The sequence below is a fragment of the Lathamus discolor genome, chromosome 1, assembly GCF_037157495.1.
Source record: "Lathamus discolor isolate bLatDis1 chromosome 1, bLatDis1.hap1, whole genome shotgun sequence".
NCBI lineage: Eukaryota > Metazoa > Chordata > Aves > Psittaciformes > Psittacidae > Lathamus > Lathamus discolor.
In genome coordinates this window covers 103,737,323-103,763,613 of record NC_088884.1, presented here as the reverse complement: position 1 = coordinate 103,763,613, position 26,291 = coordinate 103,737,323, and the positions used below count along the sequence as shown (strand labels likewise).

Here is a 26,291-nt window from a genome sequence, read left to right as displayed (position 1 = left end):
TACCCATATGACCTCAATATTAGCAATTCTGCCAAATGCAAAATATTCAAGTTGGAGTTCCGTGACACCTGAAACAGCACAGTTGATCTTACCCGCTAAGATCATAGCACATTTTGCAGCACATAGCATGTACCTCCCTCTTCCTCAGCACAGGTTCTCCATACCTGTCTCAGTTACTGTATTTTAAACTCCCATAACTAGCACACAAAGATCTTGAATAACTGAGGGAGTTTATGTAAGTTCAGCTGAGTGACCTTTTGATACCCATGTTTCTTTCAGAAGAGGCAGACTCATATCAAGTCTAGATGATTAAACTGCCAACTCCTTTCAGATCCTACAGGTAACCAGTAGCGCTAGTCTACTGAACACGGAAAGATCTAGAGTATGTTACCTAGGCTGCTCACAGGGCTAACACGTCTTGGTCTTTTGCTAATTAAATATATAGAATATTCTAGAAGTAGCACAACTTGATATGACACATCTCGCTTACAGCTTTTCTAGCTATGTAAAAAACCTCCTCAACAGCTTTGCTCTCCTTTTTTAAGTACCAATTCTTACCAGCGAGGCAAGTGAGTATTTCAGGCTGCAGTAGTATCAAACCAAGTGAAGTGATGGCTTTGCTCTCCACTATGTGTAAATCTAAGGAGTTTCTGCTCTAACGAAGATGCAGCTTTTTGTTGGTTCCCCACCTCCCAGCCATGAGCATAAAGTGAATATTCTTCTCTACAGAAACTGGAGAATACAGCTTCTTCCTGATATTAAAGAGATTTAACCTGCTTCCACTGTCAACTCACAACTGTAAATACCAGATGAGTCACCAACTGGTAAGAACATATTTAATCTTGAGGTCTACCTAAGTACAAACAGTTAATTATAAATCTAAACCATTGACGAGACAGACACCAGGAACCTTGGTCTGCCCTACCTGGGCAAGTATTACATCCAGCCATGTAGCATGATGCTGTGGATTGGCTAGCAGCCACTTGATAGCAGCATTGTAAACTTGCTTTTCATTTTCAATATTCAGGTCACTGGAGGACAGGAGCTTATGGAGGTGCTGTGGTGACACACTCACAAAGTCTTCGCACTCCACCACCTCTGTGAAATGCTGGCAAGCATACTGATCTGCCATTTCCATCAAGTCAATGCGGTTGTGGCTCTCTGCAAATGCCCTGACTGCTAAGCAGTTGGAGGGATGGAAATGCAGCTTCATGTATTCACAGCATGCCTTTGCTACCAGTTCCACCTGCAGAATGCAAGCAGCGTACAGGAGAGACTGGACGTTATCCACCGTCAGAGTAAGCCGGGAGGAGTACACAAACTTCACTAGGTCTTCTATTGCATCGCCATCAAAGTCCCTGATCTCGATCACCGTCTGCTTGGCTTCAGCCATTTCTGAGAGGAACATGGCTCTGAAGTAAGGTATAACACAAGCTAGCACCAGTTTGTGGCAGGAGATAAATTTTGAACCAACCTGAAAAAAACAAAACAAAACAAACCCCAATCTTTTATGGGATTGTCAGTTTCAGCTATGAAAGGATGGACAGTTAAGCTGAAATAAGAATTCTGAATTCAATATGCATTGAGCTACTGTGTTTTGTTGAAACAAATTAACTCCATTTGCCCTGTACTTATGACATAGATCAATGTATCCCAATCAGATCTGAGTTGTAACTTGGCTGCCTGAGTAGGGCAGCGTGGTAACGCAAGAAAGCAATAGCACTGATGTGCTGAACTTTTCTTTTAGAGCTGTGTCCTATTTTTTAAACGAAACATCCTTAGAAACCTTCTAGATGCATCTTGGAGACAGAAGACTGCTAGGCTCTTGTTTGTTTTATGTGTATTCAGAGACGGGGGGATTGTAAAGTGATATTTTTAGGCTACTTAATTTAACCCTCAGGACTTGTATTACTGTTGAGGAATTGATAAAGCTGTTTATAGAAGCAAATTCCTGTAAAACCACTGTAGTAACAGCTATTACAGGAATTGATGAAAGTTATCAATCACTTCAAGATTTTTAGGTGTTTAGCTACAAATGATAGAGTATTCCCCATAAAGACAATGTCTTTTTCAAAATCCTGATCAGAACATGTGCAAAATAAGCTTTTCACTAACAAAATTATAGAATTCAATTACATTAAAATGAGAATGTTAACACTGAAGGTAAATGAACAATCCACTACTAATTTATATTACAGGAGTGCTTTCTTACAGCATTTGTCATTCAGCAGTCTGCACTAACGTAAGGGGATGGCTGACTTAAGTAACCAGTTTCCCTGACAGACTTGAATTACATGCTCACTTTCAGATGAAGGTGTTATTGAGCCATCTTGCAATTTCAAAAAAAAAAAAAAAAACCAACAAAGTATTGCATTGTACAGGATGATCTGGAGTTTTTTTTCTAGCTCTAATTCAATACACAGTAGTTCTACCCTTAAAAGTGTATATTATTACACACAGAACCTGCCTGGCGAGTAGTAAATCGAGTACAGAAAGCAAACACATATGAAAGAATACACAGATTAAAAGAGAGGAAAAAAGAGATGGTTCAGTGAGAGTTAATCAGATCACTCCAGAAGGGACAATTCACAGACCTACCAAGTGAACAAAAACCCGAACCAACAGGAGAAAAGCAGATAGTATGCATCTGCCACTCTCCACCTTCTAACATGGAGCTGTCCATATGACAGTAGCATTATAGTAGGTGAATTTCCATTTTTTAAACCTTTAGAGAAGAGGAAGCGTGCCCCCACAGTTTGTCACTGTTACAGGAGCACTCCAGCTAATTACAGTTCTGATACAAAAAGATGCTACCAGCTGGTCTGCTGTATCAGGGAAAGCTCCAAGGCCATTTTCACCTTCAGAGATTTTTATTTTTTCCATCCTCCCACTATCTAATTAGATCTTTCCTTTGAATTTTTGAATGTTACATTTAAAATATCTAGCATGTTCTTGGTATTTTGAAATCGGAATTCCCCTCCAGTTAGTAACTATCATATTTTAACAGCCAGCAGTTAAATCAGTAATTGGCCTGACAACATCAATAACAGAACTGCTCACTATCAGAGGTCATGCACAAAAGCAGAAAGTTCAGTAGTTAGTCCTAAAACATGAGAAATGGCTGAGCACTACAGAAAGAAAAATCAAGCCCTCCAGAAAATTCTAGCTCCAGTTTTATTACTAATTATTTGAAAATCACTGATTTCAGAAGCTTTATGTAAGATGTACACAGCTGCTCTAGCCTCCATTGATCATAGGCTCCACTTGTAGACTGGAAGCCAAGTCAAGCAATCTAATTCTCTTAAATTACTGAAGTAGCTCCACACGAATAATACAAATGGACATTAATAAAAGCCTAACTTAGGGAAAGTTAAAATGCAGCCACAGTAAAGTGTGTTTTACAAGCCAAGTTTCCCTAGCAAGAGTATACATTTAACTATGTTGATAAAATAAGACTTTCTACCTTTTTTGCAAGGGTGAGTGGAAAGAGATAAAAGTAAGGATGAGGTCAAAAATAGGTAAGAGGGTTGTTAAAGAGTTGTGACATGTACCTTCTTCCCCAAACCACCTTTTAAAATGACATATGTAAAAAGACCTGATGATGAGCAGTCAGGCCAGTTCTGTTTCATGGCTCTCATGCTGTCTGGAGCAGCTTCAGTATTGTCATTCCATGTCCTATGAGCATTACCTGAACTGTTATGAGCCACTGCACCTATTCTAGTGCCTGCTCAGTGCTTATGACCAAATACCTGTTGCAAAGCAGAACAGAACACCTCCACGTGCTTGTGAGGTGGGCTGATGCTAACCTCATGAAGTTTAACCATGCCAAGTGCAAGGTCCTACACCTGGGTTGGAGCAATCCCAGGCACAGCTACAGGTTGGGCAAAGAAGAGATTCAGAGCAGCCCTGCGGAGAAGGACTTGGGTGTGCTGGTTGATGAGAAAATGAACTTGAGCCGGCTTCAGTGTGCGCTCACAGCCCAGAAAGCCAACCGTATCCTGGGCTGCATCAAAAGGAGTGTGACCAGCTGGTCGAAGGAGGTGATCCTGCCCCTCTACTCTGCTCTTGTGAGACCTCACCTGGAGTATTGTGTGCAGTTCTGGTGTCCTCAACATAAAAAGGACAAGGAACTGTTGGAACAAGTCCAGAGTTGGACCACGAGGATGATCAGGGGACTGGAGCACCTCCCGTATGAAGACAGGCTGAGGAAGTTGGGGCTGTTCAGCTTGGAGAAGAGAAGGCTGCATGGAGACCTCATAGCAGCCTTCCAGTATCTGAAAGGAACACTCTTCGTCAGGGACTGTAGTGACAGGACAAGGGGTAACGGGTTCAAACTTAAACAGGTGAAGTTTAGATTGGATATAAGCAGGAAGTTCTTTCCTGTTAGGGTGGTGAGGCACTGGAATGGGTTGCCCAGGGAGGCTGTGAATGCTCCATCCCTGGCAGTGCTCAAGGCCAGGTTGGATGAAGCCTTGGGTGAGAGGGTTTAGTGTGAGGTGTCCCTGCCCATGGCAGGGGGGTTGGAACTAGATGATCTTAAGATCCTTTCCAACCCTAACTATTCTATGATTTTACGATTCTTGCTTAGTCTACTCCTGTTGTCCACTGGAGCAGGAGGGAGAGACACCCTCTTCCTCGCACATATTCCCATTGTCTCCCAAGCATTTTAGAAAGATGAGCTGCCTACTGGGGAAGGACCAATGACACACATCTGTCAAGGGTTTTCTCTGTTAATATCTAATAGTAAAAGTGGCAGACAAACGATTTCTCTTGACAGCATCTGTCATTTGCTCTTGGAGCAAATCTCTTTCAGCTTTTATTCTTAAATAATTATTTTGCACTACTAAGATGCCCAGCTAACTAATACTTCATATTTGTAGGCATTGGCAACCACTATTACAGATGCTAGATATAAATTTATTGTGATCAGGATATAAGTAACATACAGATGACTTACAAAGAATGCATAAAAGCAATGTTATGCAAGAATCATAAAACTGGTTTCCTCTTCCTCCTTTAACTCTTTCATCAGCTGTAGAACATAACTGACTGTTGGCTTTTCTTTTTTTTTTCACCTTTGAGAATGCTGGAAGCTAAATTTGTTCCAGAAATCCTGTTTGTCAGGAAAGATTTAGCAAAGCAATGCAGAATGCAAAAATAGACATAAAATTGGGGATGAAAGTGTGTCACAGCAAGGCGGCTACAAGAATCTGAAACTGCACAGTAATATACTGATCAACTGTGGGAACTTGTGTAGCAGACAAATTGGGTCAAAGTCATGAACTTCCTCTCTCAGACTGTCAAGAACTTAAGTGTTTACATTTCAGTTGTAAACTTCCTAAATAAGAAAAAAACCCACAAACATATCTAGAGATGCCTCAGATTCAGTAGGTATTCTATGGCTTCCATACCCGTGCCCAAATTCAAAGCCAGCTCCAGCACACTTATTCACAGCTTAATCTTCAGACTGTTAAATGCAATGAATGTATGACAGTATCACCTTCAGTGTAACGTCGCAGAGCTCTCCAGCTTCAAAGAAGTGAAGAAGAGAGCTGTGAAAATCCTTCCAAGCCTCATTTGCTTCAAATACAAAGATGTCATCTTCACCGTCACTGTTGGAAGACCTAGTCTGCTGCTGCTGCCGCCTTTTTCCCTTTACCAGATGTTGTTTTCCCTGCTCTGGGACCACGGATTCTGAAGCCATTGGCTGTTTCTTCTTTCACTGCATGAATCTTCAAAAACTCCTGTCAAGACAAAAATCCAGCCCATCAGGAACCAAGTCCTAAAATGCAGTTAAGTTCTGTTCATTTTCCTGTTTAAAAAACCCCACAAAGCCAAAGCCAAAAACCCCACAAAAAAAAAGCAGATGAAACATTAGGTACTCCTGGTACCTAACACTGTGATTACATATTATAAATATGTACCTATAATCTTACTTAGGAAGGTGGGAGGAGAAGGAGGAAAAAGACACACAGTCAGGAATCCTATGCTTGTAGCTTTAGGAAAAGCCATTGTTTGTAAACTTGTTGCCCACGCTTCTTGAAAGAGACTATGCTAAGAGTGAAGTGACCATCAAGGAAAGTGACTGATCCTAAGGAAACTAAAGGAAGTGCCTCAATCATAACATCATCTGTTATTCCTTGCAGACAGCTGCTTGACACTTTCCATGAAGCGGTAACTGTCTGAATAAAAAAACAAAGCACACATTGTTTATAGCTCACCACTGTTTGCTGAGAGCAAGTCAGCAATCTTCTTGTTCAAGTTAAACATTTAGAAATATTGATATGTCTGCTGTTCCCAGAGTGCAGCTGTTTCAGACTGCAGAGTTGGTGTTCTGGTCCCTAGCTATTCCTCACTATCAAACTTAGAAAAGCAAGCAGAGATGGGAGGTCAGGGCACAAGCATGTTATATCTCCAACAATTCAAACAACAGTAAAATCCTAAATGAAGCAATTTCGATTCTACCTAATCTGAAACTGAATTACGTGTAAAATTCCTCAAGTACTTATGTTCAGCCGAGGTAAAATGCTTCAAATAATTCTGAAACAAAAAGAAATAGAAGACATTAGATGGGGGTAGGCCGGTAGGACATGAATGAACATTGTTATGATTTCCCCTGTCATGAAATTAAACACCAGGAATCTTGGCCAAAAAGCCAACCTAGAGGCTGGAGTACATGGCCTCCTCCCCTGTCAGCTACCTTGGGAGACAGTGTCCTAGAAAGAGGGGATCCTCCTTGTTTTTCCACTGACACAAGGGAGGAAGACATTTCAGTGACACAGAACAAAAACAAAACCAAGAATCCCTCTATAACCGTGACTACGAGGTGTTCAGATAGGTATTATGATATCTATAAATCCATTGCTTTTTATGGGCAGTGGTACTGAAGTTGGAAAAAAAGAAGGCAAAAACCCAGGAGAAATCAAGATACAGGCGAAGTTTCACCAACTATCCTGTTGGTAATTTTGTATACCTACCCATAAGATGAACAAAAATCATATCATGATCTGTGCAGGGAAGGGCAGGTAGCCTCACTCAGGAAACAAAAGGGCCTTTTAATTGAAGAAGATGAGAAATTTACCTTCTGTAAAAGCAGAGTTTGTAGCTCTGTGAGCAGGGAGATTTTGGAAGCAACTCTAGTACAAACAGACCATATGCATATAAATCTATACAAGTTTGTTCATGTGACTGAGTAAAACTAACTTGTCTAATATAGAGCCTGACGAGCCTCTGAAGGTAATTATGTGCTGGTCCTGCTGACCACAAGATAGCATATGTAGTGACAAGATCTTCCCCAATTTAATCTAGCTAACAGAACAAGTTGAGCTGTTGTCCTGTGTTGTACTAAGAAAACTTGAACATTTGAAAAGAGGGCAGCTGGCAGAGCTAAGGAAGAGACAGAGGGTAGGAAGTGGGAAAGACAGGAGGCAGCTGCACTGCAAACTGCAGCCAAGCAGCAGCTCTGTCAGGGACTGCACAAGCAGCTGTTCACTGTTCGATCTGGTTACAGCTGCATCACCAAGAAGGAACGTAGTGGAAAAAACTGATGGATAAAAACAATAGTGTAGAAAAAACACAGTGCTCTCCCCTTCTCCATGCTCCAATCCCATCATAGGAGTTATGGAAACCTCACACAAAACTGCTCAGATGTCCAGGCTAATTAGATCAAAACAGACAAGTCTGGAAAACATGGGAAAGTTCAAGCTTCAAGCCTAAGCCTACTGTACTTTTCAGTAAAAAAATAATTTAACAGGGGGAAAATATCAGAAACCACACATCTAACTAGTTTAGCTTGTTTAAAACTACCAGGCTTTCTTCTGCAGAAATTCATTAAAGATTTTCTTAAACAACACTAATATAAAATTTCTAGGTCCTTTCAGTATTCCAAAAGCTCTTCGTAGCAAAGCCTGTATGTATTACTGTTCCATGTTACTTGTCACACAGGTAGTTCAGAAAACAGTGAAATGGGTGCTGTTGACACCACATTTCATCTGCTTCCATAACAAAAACACCATCAGTGCTGCAGACACACAAACAGTGAATGAGGACTGCTGTTTCTTGGAAAAATGCAACAGTAAAAGGACCAAAAAGGTGTTTTGTAGAGCATAAAAACCCACAGTCAGATAAAATATCAGTTTGGAAATAATTCTGCCTGGCAATCCTTTAATCCTGTTTTGAGATAGCTTCTTCCCTGCTTCCTTTGATCCAACATGGATATGCTCAACAAAGTTCTGATGAGATTTAATCCCAGTTTCCACTGGAACTATATGGCATATGTTATATGGCATGGCTATGTGTCTACTGGGCTTTATAGGATGACAGGTTGAAAATTCTGATCAATTTTGCATAATCAATATCAAACTATGCCATGATTTACTTACACTTGACTTACTTTTGCTTCAGAACAACCATCAAAAACCATCAAAAGCCCCAAAACAGGAAGGACTCTGCTCTACAGATAAAGGTATCACTTCACTTAAGAAGTCCTTTATTTATTCAGGGTAACCTTGAGAATATCCAAAGAGCAGAACATAAAAGAAAACCACAGCAATTCTAGGGAGCATAGGAAAGAGTTGATAGTTATGTAATAAAACTTTTATTTATTACTTTACATTCCTAAGAACACAGAACAGGCCCTTACCAAGGAGACGCACTATTGTATTTTCTGAGGGACCTGATTAAAAATAACAATAGTTTAATGGTCTCCATAGCAGTGTTTAGTTCAGCCCTTCCTGGGAAGTGTTAACAGAGTGTAAAATAATTTTTAAGTAATTTACCAGCTGCCCTTTATTCTAGACATGTAAATCAAGGCATGGCACCCACCAGAGCATCCCAGAGCTGTAGCCCAACACCATTTCCCACACACCAACCATCCCCATCCTCTCAGGGCTCTCTGCCTCAGATGCCAACCATCATCGTATTCTCTCATCTAGAGCTGAGATTCACCGAGGCTGTAGCCTCATGTTACATTCACAAATCAAACAGTTCAAATCATGAAGCAGTTTCACCTTTCTTTTATCCCAGAGCAGTAAGACTCCTTAAAAATCTGTTTGAAATCAGGAGGGGGCAGAAGTAATACAAGATAAAAGGGTTTACAACCCAAGAAGCACGAAACTATTATTACAAAATCTGTTTGCTGAAACCTGCTGAGGAAGAACTAAGATGTTGGCTAACATGGTGCTATGCTGCCTCACATCAAATTACTGGCAGTAATTACACAATGATTGTGTCCTCTTGTGACCACACTGATTAAACTTGTTTTTACAAATAAGTGACCAACTAGAAAACTGAATGCTAGGCTCCTGACACTTTATTAACCATTTGTAAAATAAACCAGATCATGAGTACACTACTAAACCCATGCTGCACTGAAACTACAGGTACAATCTCGGCACATTTCAAAGTGGACACATCTTCTTACATAGCACACAATGATTACAGGGGAATCAGCACAAACTAACTTAAAACCCTCAGAATCAATTGTGTAAAGAAGCTGTCTGAACCTTTTGCAGCTTACTCTCCATTACAAGCAATCAAAGCCTGTGTGACACACATGTTGTTATTTCAGCTTGTTAACATTTGATGAGCTGTTTTACCTAATGAGGTACTTTTCTACAGTCACATACGTAAATAGTTTCTTGATTATACTGCCAGAAGCCTTTGCAATACGCACATAAAGTCGGTACCTCTGAGTGTTATAACTTTTACTACAGCAGAATACATAGGAACGAGTAGGCAAAGGAAGAAATACGGATCTATGAACTATCAGGCTGTATTTGGTTTGTGAACTATCTCCATACCCCTTATGGATAAGAGCTTCATTAACTGATACTTGCCAGCAGCCAGTAAGCAACTGGCTTGAGTGGAGATTGGCAAGTGGCACCTACCAAAGCAGGAAGGAAACTCAAGTAGGCAATATAAAGAGGTGGTGGAGTTGTGCATCTGAAATTCTTATCTGAGAAGAAAGAGAGGGAAGGGGAGGTTAGGAACTCCTAAGGCTCTCCCAGGTGGCAACAGGTAATTTCTTGCTGTTTTTTTAAAACAAGAAATATTTGGCTTGGGGTAACTTCAGTATTTCTGCTACAAGATGTCAGCAGTAAGCTCATCAGTGCACTGGTTTCTTGGGCTGCAGTCTCCACAGCAGTAAATTACATGCAGCATCTTGAAACATGTGGACTGCCAGCTTGGTTTATTTGTGTGGTTTTGTCTCTGGGCTGGAATTTTATGGCAACCATACGATTCGAGAGCCCTGTTAAGCTCAGGACTACATGCGTGCCTCCCACAGAATAAGCCCACTGATGCTGAGGAGCCTAGCCTGGGCAGCGTGTTGCCCTTGGATACTCTTGCAAGGGGCATAATCCAGCCCCGGGTGACTTGAATCAATTCGAGGTTAATTCACAAGAACCCACGCTCGGTCTGGATCTCTGAAGACGGCTGGGCCAATACTGTGCAGTGAAAGGGGCCCGGGCCCGCTGCTGCCGCGGCCGAAGGAACGGGGTCCGGCCGCCCTACCGTGAGGCGAGCGGGTGGGCGGGCAGGGGTGTTCCAGGGGGCTGTAAGGAGGAGAAGGCAAAGCCATGCCGACAGCCCCCGCGCCACAGCAAGCAGGACCGCTGACCGCTACACCTGAGGGGACGGGCGTGAGTTACATAAAGGCAGGGGCGACCCACCATGGCGGCGGTGGGCCCTGACGGAGAACGAGAGGGGTGCGACGGCGGGGGGCGGGAGCGCGGCCGCGGGGGAAGGGCCCGGGAACGTGGGGTGCAGCCCCGACGGGTGGGACGAGAGACGCGGCGCCCCCCCGCCGCCCGCCCTGCTCACCTGCCGCCGCCACGGGAGCCGGGTTCGGCGGACTGCCGCCCGCCCGCGGGGGAGGGACGAAGGGCGGGGCGGCGGGCCGGGGCGCATGCGCGGCCCGCGGAGGGGCGGAACGAGGGTTGGGGCTGGGGCGAGGCCGAAGGGCCGTGTTGCGGTGCCCGGCTGCGTGCCTTCTGTCCCGGGCGTTGTGGGGCAGCGGCGGACCCCGTTATGAGAATCATAGCATCAGCTGGGTGGGAAAAGACCTTTAAGATCATAATGTCCGGCCGGTGCCCCAGGCCTGCCAAGTCCACCGCTAAACCGTGTCACTGAGGGCTCTATCTAAGCAGTTTACGAGCACTTCCCTGGGACAGTGATTCCATCGTTTCCCTGGGCAGCCTGTTGCCCTCTCTGTGAAGAAATACTTTAGTAATCCAGTCTAAACCTCCCCTGGCACAGCTCAAGGCCATTACCTCTTAGACTTGGGAGAAAAGACCAACCTCACCTCACTCCATCCTCCTTTCAGGTAGTTGCAGAGAGTGATGAGGTCCCCCCTGAGCTTTCTGTTTTCCAGATTGAATACCTCAGGTCCCTCAACCGTTCCTTATCACACTTGCACTCCAGACCCTTCACCAGCTCCATTTCTCTTCTCTGGACCCGCTCCAGCACCTCAATGTCTCTCTTGCGTGGGGCTCAGAACTGAACACAGGATTCAAGGTGCGGCCTCACCAGTACAGGGGATGATCACTGCCCTGGCCCTGCCGGCCACACTGTTGCTGATACAGGCCAGGATGCTGCTGCCCTTCTTGGCCACCTGGGCACAAGCTGCTCATGTTCAGCTCCGTCAACAGCACCCTCAGGTCCTTTTCCTTCGGGCAGCTTTCCAGCCACTCTTCCCCAAGCCTGGAGCGTTGCATGGGGCTGTTGTGGCCCAGGTGCAGGACCCAGCAGTTTGCCTTGTTGAACCTCATACCACTGGCCATAGCCCATGGGTCCAACCTGTCCAGATCCCTCTGCAGAGCCTTCCTACCCTCCAGCAGATCAGCACTGCTGCCCAGCTTGGTGTTGTCCACAAATTTACTGAGGGAGCACTCAATCCCCCCACCTAGATGTGAGATGGAAGGGTTTGGCCTGCGTCCAAGCTGATACAGCATTTCTTGTGTCTCTTGGCATTTCACGGTAGCTGCGCTTTATCTGACCAGGCAGTTCAGTGCTGTGAGGGCTGGAGCCTGCTGCGGCACCTGTAGTTCAAGGGTTGTCTTTGAACAAACATAGGCAAAAAAAAACCCCACACTGAGGGAAGGCAGCTGCATATAGGGGGTTGGAGAGGGGAGAAGGCAAAGCTCTGCAGTGGAAATGGGAACATGTGCTCCATTGCTATCTAACAGTGGGCCAGCAGCAGGGTTTATTTTGGCTCAGGCAATTCATGGTGATGGCACAAAGCAGCTGCTGCTGCTCCAGGGGGAGGCTTTGGTGCAGCGTTGCTGACAGCAGTTGCTCTAGCTGTGTTTGGCTTCATCTTGTTGGACAGAGGAGAAAAGAGGTTGGCAAGAGGCGATGGCTGCATGGGGTATCTAATCCTTTGTGCCAGCTCCACTTGTATCAAGTGCCATATGAGAATAGTTTCTCTTCTTGCTGTATTTGGTCTCTATTCTCTTTCTGTTAGAGAGTGGTTTCTGTGGAAAATACATTTTCCAGGCCAATTTAAAAAAAAAAACGAGATTTGCACATGAGTAAAGGCACACAAGTGCTGCTGGATCGCACACTCGACATCCCAGGACATGCTCACTGTGAAAATTGGTCTGTTGGCTTGCTATTTTCTCATAAACGTGTTACCCTTTTCTGGTTCAATGCTATGTACCAAAGCTTACCTCCTTTCCTCTTGACATGTGAAAAAGCTGCCATTCAATGGCAAGCAGAGGCAAGCAGAACAGTTCCTGAGAAATACCATCACCCAGTCTCTTAGGTAATACAGATCAGAGTGATCCAACTTCAGATTTTGGAGGAGCTGCTCTCTGTGAGTTCAGAGAGAGAAGGATCTAGGAGAGAGAGGAAAAGGCTGTACCAGCTTCTTCCTCCCCACCTGTGCACCCAGTATATATGTACATATCTCACACAGTGCTGCCTTACACTCCCTTCAGTGCAGGAGTATATTTCCACATTAAACGCTTCCCCTCAGGTTTGTTTCAATCTCTATTTGTTTGTAGCGTCTCCCTCTGCCTGTGGAGCAATAAGGGTAAGCCTCGGTCCACTTTTGCTTAAAGCTCAACTTAAGAACTTGAAAAGAGTTAGCTAGGAGTATTTTACGGGCTGTTAGAATCAGAGAAAGACCTTATTAAAGAAAGACATGCCCTGGGAGGTGCATTTTTCTTAAATAACTGCGTTGCGCAAAAGCAAGCACAGCTAGCCAACTGAAAATGCCCTCTGCCTCCAGCCCCACAGCTAAATAACTGCATAGTTTTTCCAGCTACATACTGCAGAGTTGGCAGCTGGAATCTCATGCTTCCGTGCCAAGTTCACCTCTATAGATATGCGTAATAATCCTAGGATTTGCTTTTTTCCCAAATACAACACAATTCTGCTGAAAAGCAGGAAGGTGTTTTATAAATCCATGCTTATCTAAGAATGAGTGGCTGGAGGTTTACAGTTCCAAACAGAATACACATACACTATGATTAGGAGGAGATGCACATTTATTTTCGAGTTTTTAAAGGCAAAAAATGTTCAATTAAATAACATTGCTATTTGAGTTGGCCTGTTTGAGAAAGAACCAGAACATCATCTGTGGGAAAATGGGGATAATCATTACTATCTAAACCAGAACGGCAGAACTATTAGATGAGTTTGGGGTTTTATTCCTGCCACTCCCCCACCACCCCCCATCATGTATTTCATAGAGCTCAGAGTTGGTAAAAATTCATTAGCAAACAGGTGAAATAATTACAAGATGGGCTGAACTGCCCAGAGTGTACCAGTTTTGATTAACACAAAGCATTTTAGGTTTTGCATGAATGCATCTCAGAAAATTAAAATTCAGCAATGCCTTAGGAGTTATTTTCCTGAATACATAACCCCAAGCAGTCCTCCCCAAACCTGGCCATGTGTTTGAAAGGTACTAACCTGTATGTACATGGCAGAAATACTGCTAGCCATAAGCAGACAGACCTCTTGTCAGAGGGTTAAGAAGGTGACTTCCCAGCAAGCCTTGGGAACTGCAGGCTCACAGCTGATGGTGTGATAGGAACATCAGTTTGTCAGAGGTTTGTGTTTTCCAGTTTTCTTCTTGCCACCTACCCTAATGTGCACTATTATTCTTTATTGGCCTCGTAGTTGCTACATTGTATGTCCATGATGTCCAGCCTGGCAGCTACTTTACTTTCCCGGACTGGTTCTCTTCAAGATGAAAGTTTGACACTTAAGAAGTTGTAGGAAATCTCACCTCCCAGCTTCCTGAGATGAACACTGGGGATTGGAGCAAGGTCGTTGCTGTGTTCTGTAAAAAGGTAGGGGGAATCAGTGGGGAGACTGCTATTCTAACTGAGCAACTATTGCTTTTGTGCTCTTATTTCTGGTTAGAGAGTTAGTGATACTGCTTTGTAATGTATTGTGGCTCTCATTCAGCACCCCTGGAAATCATCGAAAAGGCTCCCATTGACTTCAGTAATAGTCTGATCAGGCCTTCATCCACAAAGACACCATTGTTTAGGTTTGCTGCCCTTGAGGGCTTTGGCACAGTACTACCCTCCTGCCCTCATATACATCTATCTACAAAGTCCTTGCAAGTAGTGATTTACATGTGTAATGTATAATCTCAGATGACAGAAAGAGGTTACCTTGTCCTGAAAGGGGAGAGACTTTGGGGCAGGATGCTGGGTGATTTGTTATGACTGTTCCCATAAATGCTTCTCCTCTCTTTTGTTAGTAAATATAAAATAAGTTACATCATTTGGTTCTCTTAAAGACCTGAGTTTTACATTATACTGGCTTGTTGGGTTAGCAATTGTACAATCAGAAAACATCTTCTAGAAAATACAGTTAATACTTATAAAATTGCACTGGTCAGAAATTACATTTTAGGAAATGGAAATATGATTAGGGACCTAATGCATTTAAGCTTAGACAGCCATGTCGTTAGTTCTGCAACAATAATTTTAGGACTCAAAAGACTAGCTTGTGTATGCTGTGCTGCATGATGCATATTAATAGTGAAAGGGACCTCAGACTCCCAAGGTTTGGACTGTATCTGAAGTTGGACAGTGTAGAGCCGATGGAATTTGAAGTTTCATAGCAGGATTTAGTGATCATTTAAAATAATCTGCAACAAACGTATAAAGTCTAGACAGTTACTAGGCTGGTTGGCTTTTAAGAGATCTGTAAGACTTTGATACTTTATCTCCTTGCTGTAAAGGTTCACTTATTAAATTGAAAAATTCAAACATAGATATTTTAAACTGGCCTTTATTGTCATGTATATTTCTGCCATCTATTTTTAATATATCTTGTATCCAGGATTAATGTTAACAAAGAGATAGTTTCCAACTGTGCCCAGTCAGGCAAGGGATAGAGAGTGTTTGTCAGACAGGGATGCTTTAGGAACAGGAATGCCCTCTGAAAAACTAAGTTTAAAATATTGCTGTTCCTTATATAGTAAACATTTTCACAGAGAGAGAAGCAGATACTTGACTTAAGAGTAAACTGTGAAAGCTGGTTTTGTTGTTTGGGGATTTTGGGGGTTTGTTGTTGTTTCTGGCTTGTTGTTGTTTGGTTGTTGGTTTTTTTCCCCCCAGTGTTATGCTTGAGGGGGAAAAGGAAGTTCAGTTGTTTCAAAAGAGAAATCATGATCTGAGAGGTCAGAAACAGGACATCAGCTTGCGTAAATAGGATCTTTGGGTGTAGAGTAACTGTGACTTTGTGTGCTAGGCTCAGCTAAATAGCATGTATCAGATATGCCTACAGGATGAGATCCCACAGGAGCGTAAACAGCTACCTTGAAGAGGCTTTGGGTACAGACGGAATGCCAGATAGTTGTATCTTGCCAAGAAGGTGTCATGCACTGAGTACAGGTTTGCAGTGTGTCACCTGGCATCGTCCACAGATCATCGAGTTTGCTGCTGAATGAAGAGCATTCCCTTTCCCAAACATGTTACCAAAGAGCTGCACTAACACAGCTGCACCACTGCTGGCCTCCGAGGTAGCAGATAAGCATGAGGCTATCTATAAGTGCAAAACATCTCTTTCTCAGTGCCTTTGAACACTGAGTAAGCTCAGCATCGCACAACACAGACATAACTAAAACTGCCTTTAGAGTTTGGAGGATCATGCTTTAAGATTTGGTTGTCTGTGAGCCATTTATGGTTTTTAAGAATTTGAGGGGATCTGTGCTTCATGTAACTGTGTATGGAGCACCCTAAGTTTCATGACTTCTGAGGCTGTAGATGTAAATACAGCATTGTATGTGACAGGGCAAGATTGAAATAATCCATGGCTTGAAAAATAACTAGCTGAAAAATTTGTCCTATTGCTTTGTTATAGGCTTGGAGTATACATGGACTTACCCTGCTAAGGGAGAATACACCTCTGTTTGGCACATGCTGCCATTTGTTCCTTTCTGTCTGTTCCTTCTCCTGAGGACAGAGAGCATGAAATAAGCTACAGCCACTCATGCCCCTACATAGGTTACTGATTAGCCATATGGGTTAGGAACAAAATAATCCTTATAAATCAAAGACTTCGGAAAAATGCAGCAGGGGCAGTCTCTGAAGAAGTATGCTCAGACTTAGCTACAGGCTCAAGTGCTGTGGGAAGTTTTAATCTATGCTATCAGAAATTCAGTAAGACTTGATGTGACTAAGGTGAGATGAAGCCACTTAGAGACTGAAAATTTCACCTATCATTATGAAGACAGTAATTATGTTAAATATTGTCATTAAATATTGTTGTTAAAAGTTGAATGATCCTCTCAAATTTTTGACCAGTCATGTGTGCATATATAGTGGACAAAGAGAAACTAACACTGCTGCCCGTTTGTGTTATTCAGTGTTGATTTGGGTGGTGTCCTTGGAAGGCTTCTGTGTCCATAAACTTCCACTCCTCTTCCAAAGCAGATGGTCTCACCCACACTGTGTGCCCATCAGTTCATAGCCAGGGATGCATTGCCTCCAAACTATGCCAGAACATACACTGCCAGACGCAGGGTGAGGGCCCCATCAGGACCAAAACTATGCCAGGAAGCATGCTAACACTTCGACAGTATGGATGACAGCAAAGCAGTGGATGAGCGTGGTGCCTGGCCATATAGCTTGCAAACACAGCCATAGGGTTTGTGATACTACTGGTTCTCTTTCCTGCCTTCTGTGCTGGGGAACAGAGCCACTGTCAGCTATCAGGGCAGTCACAGCAGTGGCAGCTGCATGCTGGGAGCTCATGGAATACGTAGTGCATCTGGTACATAAAATCTCTGTGGGGTCCTCTCATGCCTGTGCTTTCTGAAAAGGAAACAGCTGCAGGAGCTGGAAGGACCTCCACGGGCTTCTGGCCAATGTGTCAGTGCTTTAGATGTGCTGTTCCTCATCTTGTCTGCAGGAGACTGGGTCAGCTCCAGCAGAGAGATTCAGAGCAAGGCAGTCCCTACTTTTCTCTTGGAACTTAGCTCTGTTCTTAATTAACACATCGGCGTTTGGGCCAGACCCCAATTGCACAGCTCAGTGGTGCTGTTGTTTTCCTGGCAGGGGGCTCCAGTCAGTGCTATGGCCAAGCCAGAGGAGGCAGAGAGGGCAGAGAAGCACCGACTCCAAGAGATACCTCAGAGGGAGGCAGAGCACGAGGCCAGAGTCACCAACTGACTCATAACAAGTCCTAAGCCAGGATATGAGGTTCTGTTCTTCAGATTTGGGAACTAGCTGTGGGGAGCTACGTAAAGCTTACTTGCATAGGTTCCTGCTAAGCAACCATAGTGACCAGATTTTAGGGTAAGCTTCAGTTGTCTGTTGTGACCAAAAAGAGAACTGAAGAGCCTAGGAGGCTTGATGACTCAATTCTGTCACTGGTATTCAGGAGATGAAGGCTTAAATCCTTGCATTTGTCTCTGTTTCTTTATGCCAAGCAGAAGACCGGGAGTCTCAGGCAGCATTCAGAAGAGCAAGAGGCTCTCAGTTGTGACAGGCCTGACCTCTTAGCAGGAGCTTTATATATAGCTCAAATAGAAACTGCATAAAACAAGGAACTTCTTTCAGAGTAGACATTAAATCATTGCTCCTGATTTGGGAGATGTCTCTGAGGCAAGGAAAACAGACTTACGAAATAACTCAGTGAATGTGAGTGTCAATTGGTCTCATCCTTCAGGACTCAAAGCATGCTTCTCTGTAATGTTCTGGGGTTTGGAAGGTCTTGGTTTTAAATAAAAAACATGTCTAATACTCTTTAATTGGCTTTTAACTTGTTTATTTTTTCTCATTCCCTGAAATTAGCAAACCCCTTTTTCTTTCCCTTTATTTGGTACAGGAATCTTGCACTGTAAAACAGAAGTTCCTAAGCTGGGAACTTTGGCTTTGACACAGCCTGGATTTCCTGTTACATGAATGTTCCATAAGGAAAAAGGGAACCTTTTTGTATCATTTAGCACGTTTAGCAACCATTCATGCTGCTGGCAGCACAAACCTCCACTTGTTGCCACATAAGAGCCAGAGGAGCTGGATGATGAGGACTCTCCTCTTCCTGAAGAACCTCAGTTTACAGAACAACATGAAATTCACAGGTGAGTGGGATGGATTCTACTGGAAGTCACCCATCTCATCTGTGCCCAAAGTGGCAGCATGTTGAGGCCTTGTTTGCATGGCTGTGAGCCAGCAAGTGCCTGGTGCAGCTGGGAATTGCACAAGTAGGTGGAATGATAGTCTGTGCTCTGAAGAGATCTTTGACCTGTGTTTCATCAGGTGCTGTTCTCTTGTACCACAGGCCACAGACCTTTGGGGTCCTGGTCAAGGTGGGTCCTGTCAGAACAGGCCGCTGGCTTGTGATGAGGAGCTGTGAGAGGGCTCATCTGGAGCCTTTCTCTATGCTCCTCTGTCCCCAGCCAGGCACCCACGTTTAAGCCCTGGCCCTTGCATGGGCTGTACTGTCGGTGTGGCATGCATGGGCCTGTACCTCACTGATTCTGATGTGCCTTCTGGTGTGACTGGAGACCTGTCTGTCCCTGCAGCCTGGTGGGGTGGTGGGAAGACTCCAGCTGAGCCTTTCGCCTTGTGGCTCGTGCTCCACCATCCTTGATTGGGAGCAGTGGGTCAGTGCCCCATCAGTGAGATTTCTGCCTCACCCCAACCTGTGGTACCTGATGTACCTCCTCCTGCCAAAAATCCCTCTTCCAGTGCTCCCATGCATCTGCAATGGGCAGAGCAGGATTGGGAAGGAAAAGCTGGGGATCACACAGTGATGTTGTTGCTGCAGCATCTTTTCCAGTCAGTGAGACAGCATTTCAGGAATGAAATACATAAACCCTCTGTCTGGTGCATGCTTTTGTACATGGAAAACACATGCAGTATACAGTGTCTGTATGGGTATAGCTTTGTGTTATGCTGAATGTGTTGGATGAAATGAAGATGTATTCAGGCCTTCTCTTGCACTGTACACAGATGCAGAGGATCTGTGGACTTCAACTAACACTCAGCTGTTACGTGTGAATGAAGGCTTTTCTGGCTCAGCATAACCCTGCTCTTTTTTTTCAAAGATGACTTATAAATACTGAAGCAGGTGGTCTGCAGAATTTTTATTAGGTTGGATTATTTGCCTTGTATTGCAAGGAGAAAAATAGTCCAAATTGGTCTGTGTTCTCATGTAACAAATAGCATTCTGTGGCATGCATGACATGCAGGAAGGAACTTGGAAAATTGTAGAGAAATACTGCACTGTTTTCACAGGAAGGCATTTCAAAGGTGTCTGGGATTTGCAGATGAACAGTGTGAGAAATGATACCAGGAAAGGGTGTATTATTTGATACTGTACCTTAAGTGCACCTCCAGGACCTGGTTATGACTTTCACTGCCAAGAGACACCTTTGGGTTGGAGAACTGTATTTATTCAGAATAAGGCATATAGATGGTGCTATTGCAGAATCGATATTCAGTGTAATTAGGTAGTATGTTGCAAACAATGCTGTATTAATTCGTGTACTTGTTACAAAAGCACATGGAATTCAGTGTGCATTAAAGCGTTTCTTAAATTTAAAAAGCTAAATTCAGGTGAAACAGGCCACCCATGTCTTCCATACACTGCTGCTTCCAAGACCCCTTTGATCAGGGATGAGGCCAGATGAACATACTCTCAGTACACTCCCAAGAGTGTACTGTAGTAGTGCCTTTGTGGGAATTCCTGTCTGTGTCAGCTCTAGGAGATAGAGGCAACGTGATGTACAGCCAAAGCAGCCTTGACACTTCTAGAGCTGCTTCTCTGCTTTGGTAACACTCTGCGTTATGCGGGTATGTCCCTGCTGCACGTGTGGGATAAACACTTGGGTGTGCCTGGAAGTGGTGGCCTGGAAGCATCTCTCTTAGTTCTGCTCTGAATCAAAGCAGCTGAACTACACTCAGCCCATGTTCTGTTTTCACTGATGCCACTGGGAAGTGAGAAACAATTTTTGCTTTTCACTGGGTACTTCTCTGCCCAATGACTGCATCAAATTTGACATTGGTGAGCTTTTTCAAGACAGCCAAGGCACGTTCTGGAAGCAACCTGAAAGAGACAACAGGAGATTTAATGTAGGATAAGAAATTGTGGAAGTTAACTGAAAACTTAATTCAGTTTTTCTGATGTTAATTCTAGCTTTAAAATGATGCTCTGGTAAAAATACTGCCTCAGTAGAGCTGCTACACTGGACAGTAAAACCATGTGAAAGGACAAATCTTGCTGTATGTGGCAGAGAGAAGCAGTAGAGCCTTTTGAAGCAACTTTCTCAGCCTCTGACACCTCAATCTTTGGTGTTTACATGAAGAAAAAAACACTAATAAGCAGCAGGTTCTCAGCTCTTTCTGGAACTATTTTGGGGTTCCTGGTAGATAAAGTGTTTCTGAACAAAAGGGAAACAGCAATCTGGAAAGAAAAAGTGTTCTTTTATTCTCACCCTTCCCTCCCTGTCAGCCTGCAGTGCGTTTGCACTGTTTAGTTACATTCTGATGCATTCTAAGCATTTTGATGTTGCATGTTTAAGGGTGGTACACTCAGCAAGTTGTATTTGATACATGGCTAGGGGTGTTTAGAAGAGAGGTTTTGGTGTTGGTTTTTTTTTTTACTTACCTTTCAATAAACAAAGCAACACTTTGATGTGATGGAACAAAAACCATTTTCTTGTTGGTCAATATTCCTTCCATCAGGGCCTCGACAACTTCCTCAATCTCCAAAATCTTCCCAAGCCTGCACAGGAAAGCAAACACATAAGAGCTGCACGGGTATAACAGGGGAGGTATGAGCTGATGTACGATGCTTCACATACGCACATGCTCAGGTAATCCAAATGCAGCTGTTACGGGGGTTAAAGGCAACTGCAGCTTTTCTTTAGCCAATGCTACAACTGTTTTTATAGAGTCAGTTGGAACACAAGGCCTAAAGCTGGTGCTAATGTGTAGTGTCTTGGTGCACAGAAGGCAGGGCAGGAAAGCAGAGATTCAGTAGTTACCTTGTACTGGGGTTTTTGACAAATCCCGTGTTTATAAATACTGGACAAAGACACGTAGTTTTTATTCCATCCTTTCCCAGGGTAGACAGCTCCTCTGTCAGAGCTTTATGAAATCCAACTGCAGCAAACTTGCTTGAACTGCAGGAGTGGGAAAAGCACAAATGAGAAGGCAGAAATACTATTTCTAACTTTCTGCAACGGGAAATGGCCTAAAAAAACCACACAGTCCTGACTAGGAGGCAACAAAACACAATCCTGAGAAACAGCTGAGAAATGGTGCAGAGACTGCTTCTAACTGCCCCTGGACCTGAGCATAGTACTAGATTAGGGGCAGTAACTGTGGAATGCAGAGCGGTGCCTTTCAGAAGTTGCCTTTGCCGTGAACAGACAGACAAATGTCAGGAATTCTTAGAAAATGAGAACCAACGTGCATCAATTGATGGCATTCCTGGTTCTTCCATGTGAGGAGATTCTTCAAAGGCATGCAGCATGAAACTCTGACGTTCAGAAGGATGGGCAGAGTAGAAATGGAGAACAACCCTCTACTGCTCCTCGTACCACACAGGAGTGTCTCATGACAGTCATGTGTGAGTGTTGGCATAGAAGAGCATTATGTGTGCCATATGAGGAACATACTGCCACAGAAATTAGTGCAGGCCAGGAGTATGAATCAACTCCCAAGAAAGTAAAACCAGTTTATTGACTGTTACTGATTTGGACAGCGTAATTCCAATCAAATCCCTGACACAGGAGTGCTCACATTGCCAGCAGTGAATGACTCTCTAAGGAGGAGTGTTCCTAGGGGAAGACTGCTCTTCCTGGAGCTGCTATCATAGAGGGCTGGGTCTGATACAGAATGACAGTATGCAGTCTGGCAGGTTTGCTGTTCATGCACCATGATTTTCTAGGTGAGTTTCAAGTAAAAAAACCTATTTTATCTTATGATGGCAAAATTATTTCTGTAGACTAATCATTACCACAAAGATAGAAAGATCAAAATTTACTCATTAGGAGTTTTCTTGCTAACACTACAACAACTCGCAGAAGTAGTACATTTTCAGAAAGAGAAGGGATGCTAACTCAAAGCTAATAAGAAACTTGCTGTGCAGATCCAGGTATCAGTAAGTGCTGGCAATTGGGCGTTTCTCCTTAGCACAGACCTCAGGCCATACTGTATTCAGTAGTAGGATTATTTTGGTTATTATATGCTTTCTAACAGAGAAGACACTATTATAAATAAATAATGAAGAGAGCTGGTTTTAAACTCACTTACCAGTAAGTCACCATGTAAGAAATAACAAAATGACCCGCTACTGAAGCCACCGTGACAATGTGACCGTGGTTGTTTTTCATCATGGTTGGCAGAAAAGCTTTTGTGGTCTTGACATCAATGAAATCAAGAGAGAAAATTGCAGGGGGGAAAAAGGGGAAGAAAGAACAATGTTCTCTTAGGCGTATTCAGCACTGACCCTGACTATCATTAATTAAGTGGTAAATACTATCAAAAATGCTGTGTGCTGCACAGCAGCTCAGATTCTGAGAGCCACAGAGATACCTGTTCTCATTTCAGCTGAGACAAGTGGCAACCTATTTCCCAAACCGGAATGTTTCAGGAAGTTGGCTGTCAACAGGAGCTGATTCTCACATCTGTCCCAGTCTGCTTTTTTAGACTACAGGTGACACTGACAATACTGCCAGTGTCTCACCCCAGCACATACAATAAAACACTCTTCAATCTCTTGCTTCCCTCTTCTCCCACTGCAAAGAAAGAAGTCATTAACACCTGGCCAGGCTCAGATGAGCAAGATGTTAATATCGGTCCCCAACAGTCAGTCCAGCTGATGCCCTTGTGCTATATGTATCTGAAAGACACTTTTATGGTACACTAGTAGCTGAAAATAATTGTTAGTCTAAACATGTGTCCTGAACAACACTCCTCCCAAAATATAGCTATGAAGTTGGTGGTGGCCCTTACCCACATGTGAGCAAGAATGTTGACTTCAAACATTCTTTCAATCTGGTGGTCCTGAGTTGAGAGGAAGTCAGCAGCTGTAATCACACCAGCATTATTCACCAGGATGGAGACATCCCCAATTTCCTGTTTTACCTTTTAGACAGAAAAAAACCCAGAAAGTTTTGTGCCATACGTTTGAGGGGTTTTTTATGGAGAGGACAGTAGTGCCCCATTTCCAGAGGTGGTAGGAACTGTTGCAGCAGTACCATGAAACAGGGTTTAGATCTGATGCTTCTCCCTTTTAATTACTGCCAGTATCTGTAGTCTTCCACACATTGCCTACAGACACAGTATGTTCTGAGTAGTTTCAGTTGGGACTATGGACATAGAGACTGTTTTGAGCCACCTCGTTTTAAGTAACAACACAGTGCCCTCAGTGCTCTCTGTTTGCTCTTTAGGAAAGTAAAATGCAGAAGTTCCCTCAGGAGGTGGACATCTAAAGAGCAAACCTGCAATGACGTGTGATATGCCAGAGCCTCACAGAAGAGGAAGAGAGTGACTGCCATGTGGGAAACGAAATGCTACTTCGCTCTCGGTACTGAAATCAGCAAGAAGTGGGCAGATTCCAGCAGTTGTCGTGAACTGCGTACAACACTTCTTGTTTTCCCAACCTTTCCAAAGACGAAGCACGTTTGGGTAAGCCTTTGGAAGTGCCCCTGCTCCCCTACCTTCTCTGCAGCACTGTAGATTTCCTCCCTTTTGCTGCAGTCCACCACGAAGGCTTGTACAGTGGCTCCCAGCCTTTTGCATTCTGCTGCCGTTTCCTCAACACTGTGCTGTAAAGGCAGAAATGAAAGGTGTGCAACTGTACCATTGCCCATGTATTGATGCTAGGGCATCGTTCACATCAGCCAAAGGCTAAAGACTTCTGTCAATTGCATTATCACTGCCAAGACCCTGAACAGTTCATAGGGACCAAGTGAAAGAGCTGCAGCTGGGGTATTGTGGCAGGACCAATATTCCAGCCTCAAATTTTGGACCTGTGTAGAGTAACTGCCAGAAAGAGCAAGAGTGAGTTTGTCTTGGCAAAGCACGCATAGGTAGGCTGCAGGAAGGGGGCACTAGGTGGCTTTCCCACCACAGCAGGCAGATGCCACAGCTGAATTCAGAGTTCTAAAAACACAGACCCTCATGAAGCCCCCGCGATGTAAAAATGGCCCTTTGTGTTTCTGTGTTCATGGACTGGATGTGAGAGGAGCGGTTTGCTCCAAAGGGCACAGTGTGGAGAGACTTTTCTTATGAGAACAGCATGCAATGCACACACAACAGAAGCTCCCCTAAGTCATTTTATCGAGCCACTAAGTGAGGGCAGAAGTGACTTTGCTGCAGCCTTGTAGCCACACAGACCCAGCAGCTGGTTAAGGCTGATGGCCCCAAGGAATGGGGGCTCTGTTAAGGCAGCTGGACTGGAGAAGCATATTCCTAAAATGCTTCGGATTCCCCACCTTCTTTGGATTGTATTTCAGTGCCCGCTTACACACACCTTTACAACATATTCTCCAGCACTATATCACTCACCAATGAAGTTTACTCCTTTTCACCCATTCCAGTGCCTTGCTTCCTCCCACCCACTCCAGACTCTGGTCTTAGCCATCATGGGTAGCATGAACAGGCACCCAAAATGTTCTACAATATCCTCCCTATTTAAAAATCCCCTTACACTAGGCTTGGGCTGGGGGTTTATTTGTTTGTGGTGGGCTGTTTGTTTATTGCAGCTTCAGGGTGACATGAGGAACTCCTCTGCAGCTTCTGATCCACTGTGTCAGAAGCCCTCCCCACACAGAGCTGCCCACCTACTCAACCCCATATACAGCCAATTGCTCCTACAAACATGCCTTTGCCTTGATCCCCATTGAATGACATCCTGCATGTTTGTACCTGTCCATCCTCCACTTGCCAAGGTCTTTTTGCATTTGGGCAGATTTGTCAGCATTTAGTAAGGAGCTGCCTACACATGTGATGCGCGGAGGGCAGCAGGGCTCACCCATAGCTCAACGTGGTGATTCCCCTGGATATGAGTGGGGAGACAAATGCAACGTATGCATAACCCAGCAACATACACAAAGTATCTGAGGCCAGGGAGGCAGCGAGCAGGTGGTGAACCCCCTTCTCTGCGGGAACAGGCTGCTGGTCTCACATGCCTTTTCCTGCCCGCTCAGGCAGCAGTTCCCACAGCACCCTGCTGACCTCTGCGTTCCCTCTTCCAGGTCCTCTCTGCCGTGCCGTGGATACCACCTCGCCGATTAGCGCCGAGTGACCGTGGGACCCAGACACTGACACCCTCTGGTGCAACGGGGCAAAGCCTGGGCTGGGGCTCAGCGTCCCCATCCGTGAGCCTGCAGGAGCGGCCGGGGCAGCAGGTGTGTGGATGCAGTCCTGTGCCGCCCTTCCCGCGCTCTTAACCCCCAGTGCCTCCCTCGGGGACGAACGAGTCAAGACACGAGCTGTGCCGTTACCTTGCTGATGTCCCACAGCACCAGTCTGCTCTGACGCTTGGCAAACTCGAAGGCTGTCGCTCTCCCTACCCCGTGGCCAGCACCTGTGATGAGAACGAGCTCTCCACTGACAGACTTTCTCTTCACAGGGATAAAAAGCTTCACAAACGCCTCTAAGTAGGAGTAGATGAGCGTGACCACGAACAGGAGGATTTCCACAAACAGATTCATGCTGTTGCTGATAGTCCTTTGGTTGTCTGACTGGACTTCAGCCTCTCCTGCCGAGGACGCGGGTTGTTGATTCACCAGCAGCCCTCCTGAGCGCCCACCGACCTAGCGGTCAGTCACACCGCGCGGCTCCGACAAGCGCACACCGCCTCCA

General features: G+C 44.4%; 2 protein-coding genes and 1 long non-coding RNA gene across 10 annotated transcripts in view; 1 reads left to right on the top strand and 2 right to left on the bottom strand.

Moving 5' to 3' along the window:
- KLHL8 (kelch like family member 8) overlaps nucleotides 1-10,900 on the bottom strand; it is a 21,221-nt gene extending 10,321 nt beyond the window's left edge. For 2 of the 8 annotated variants that reach the window (XM_065688909.1, XM_065688965.1), the window contains exons 1-3: nucleotides 10,822-10,900; nucleotides 5,501-5,744; nucleotides 926-1,474 (exon numbers count right to left, since the gene is read on the bottom strand). In XM_065688909.1, the coding sequence (XP_065544981.1) occupies nucleotides 926-1,474; nucleotides 5,501-5,704 (753 nt within the window). In that variant the 5' untranslated portion in view covers nucleotides 5,705-5,744; nucleotides 10,822-10,900. The other 6 variants (XM_065688926.1, XM_065688936.1, XM_065688947.1 and 3 more) reach the window with 6 other exon arrangements.
- On the top strand, nucleotides 9,665-26,291 carry LOC136019124 (uncharacterized). Its single transcript, XR_010614751.1, has 5 exons — nucleotides 9,665-10,017; nucleotides 14,128-14,300; nucleotides 18,298-18,550; nucleotides 23,873-24,110; nucleotides 25,682-26,291. It is a non-coding gene; the product is annotated as an uncharacterized LOC136019124 (long non-coding RNA).
- LOC136019117 (17-beta-hydroxysteroid dehydrogenase 13-like) lies at nucleotides 19,846-26,281 on the bottom strand. The gene is made up of 7 exons (XM_065688986.1): nucleotides 25,931-26,281; nucleotides 24,143-24,250; nucleotides 23,436-23,567; nucleotides 22,734-22,840; nucleotides 21,461-21,598; nucleotides 21,082-21,198; nucleotides 19,846-20,520 (listed from the first exon to the last, which is right to left on the bottom strand). Exons 1-7 carry the CDS (start codon nucleotides 26,138-26,140, stop codon nucleotides 20,433-20,435), a joined length of 900 nt encoding a protein of 299 aa, XP_065545058.1. The 5' UTR covers nucleotides 26,141-26,281; the 3' UTR covers nucleotides 19,846-20,432.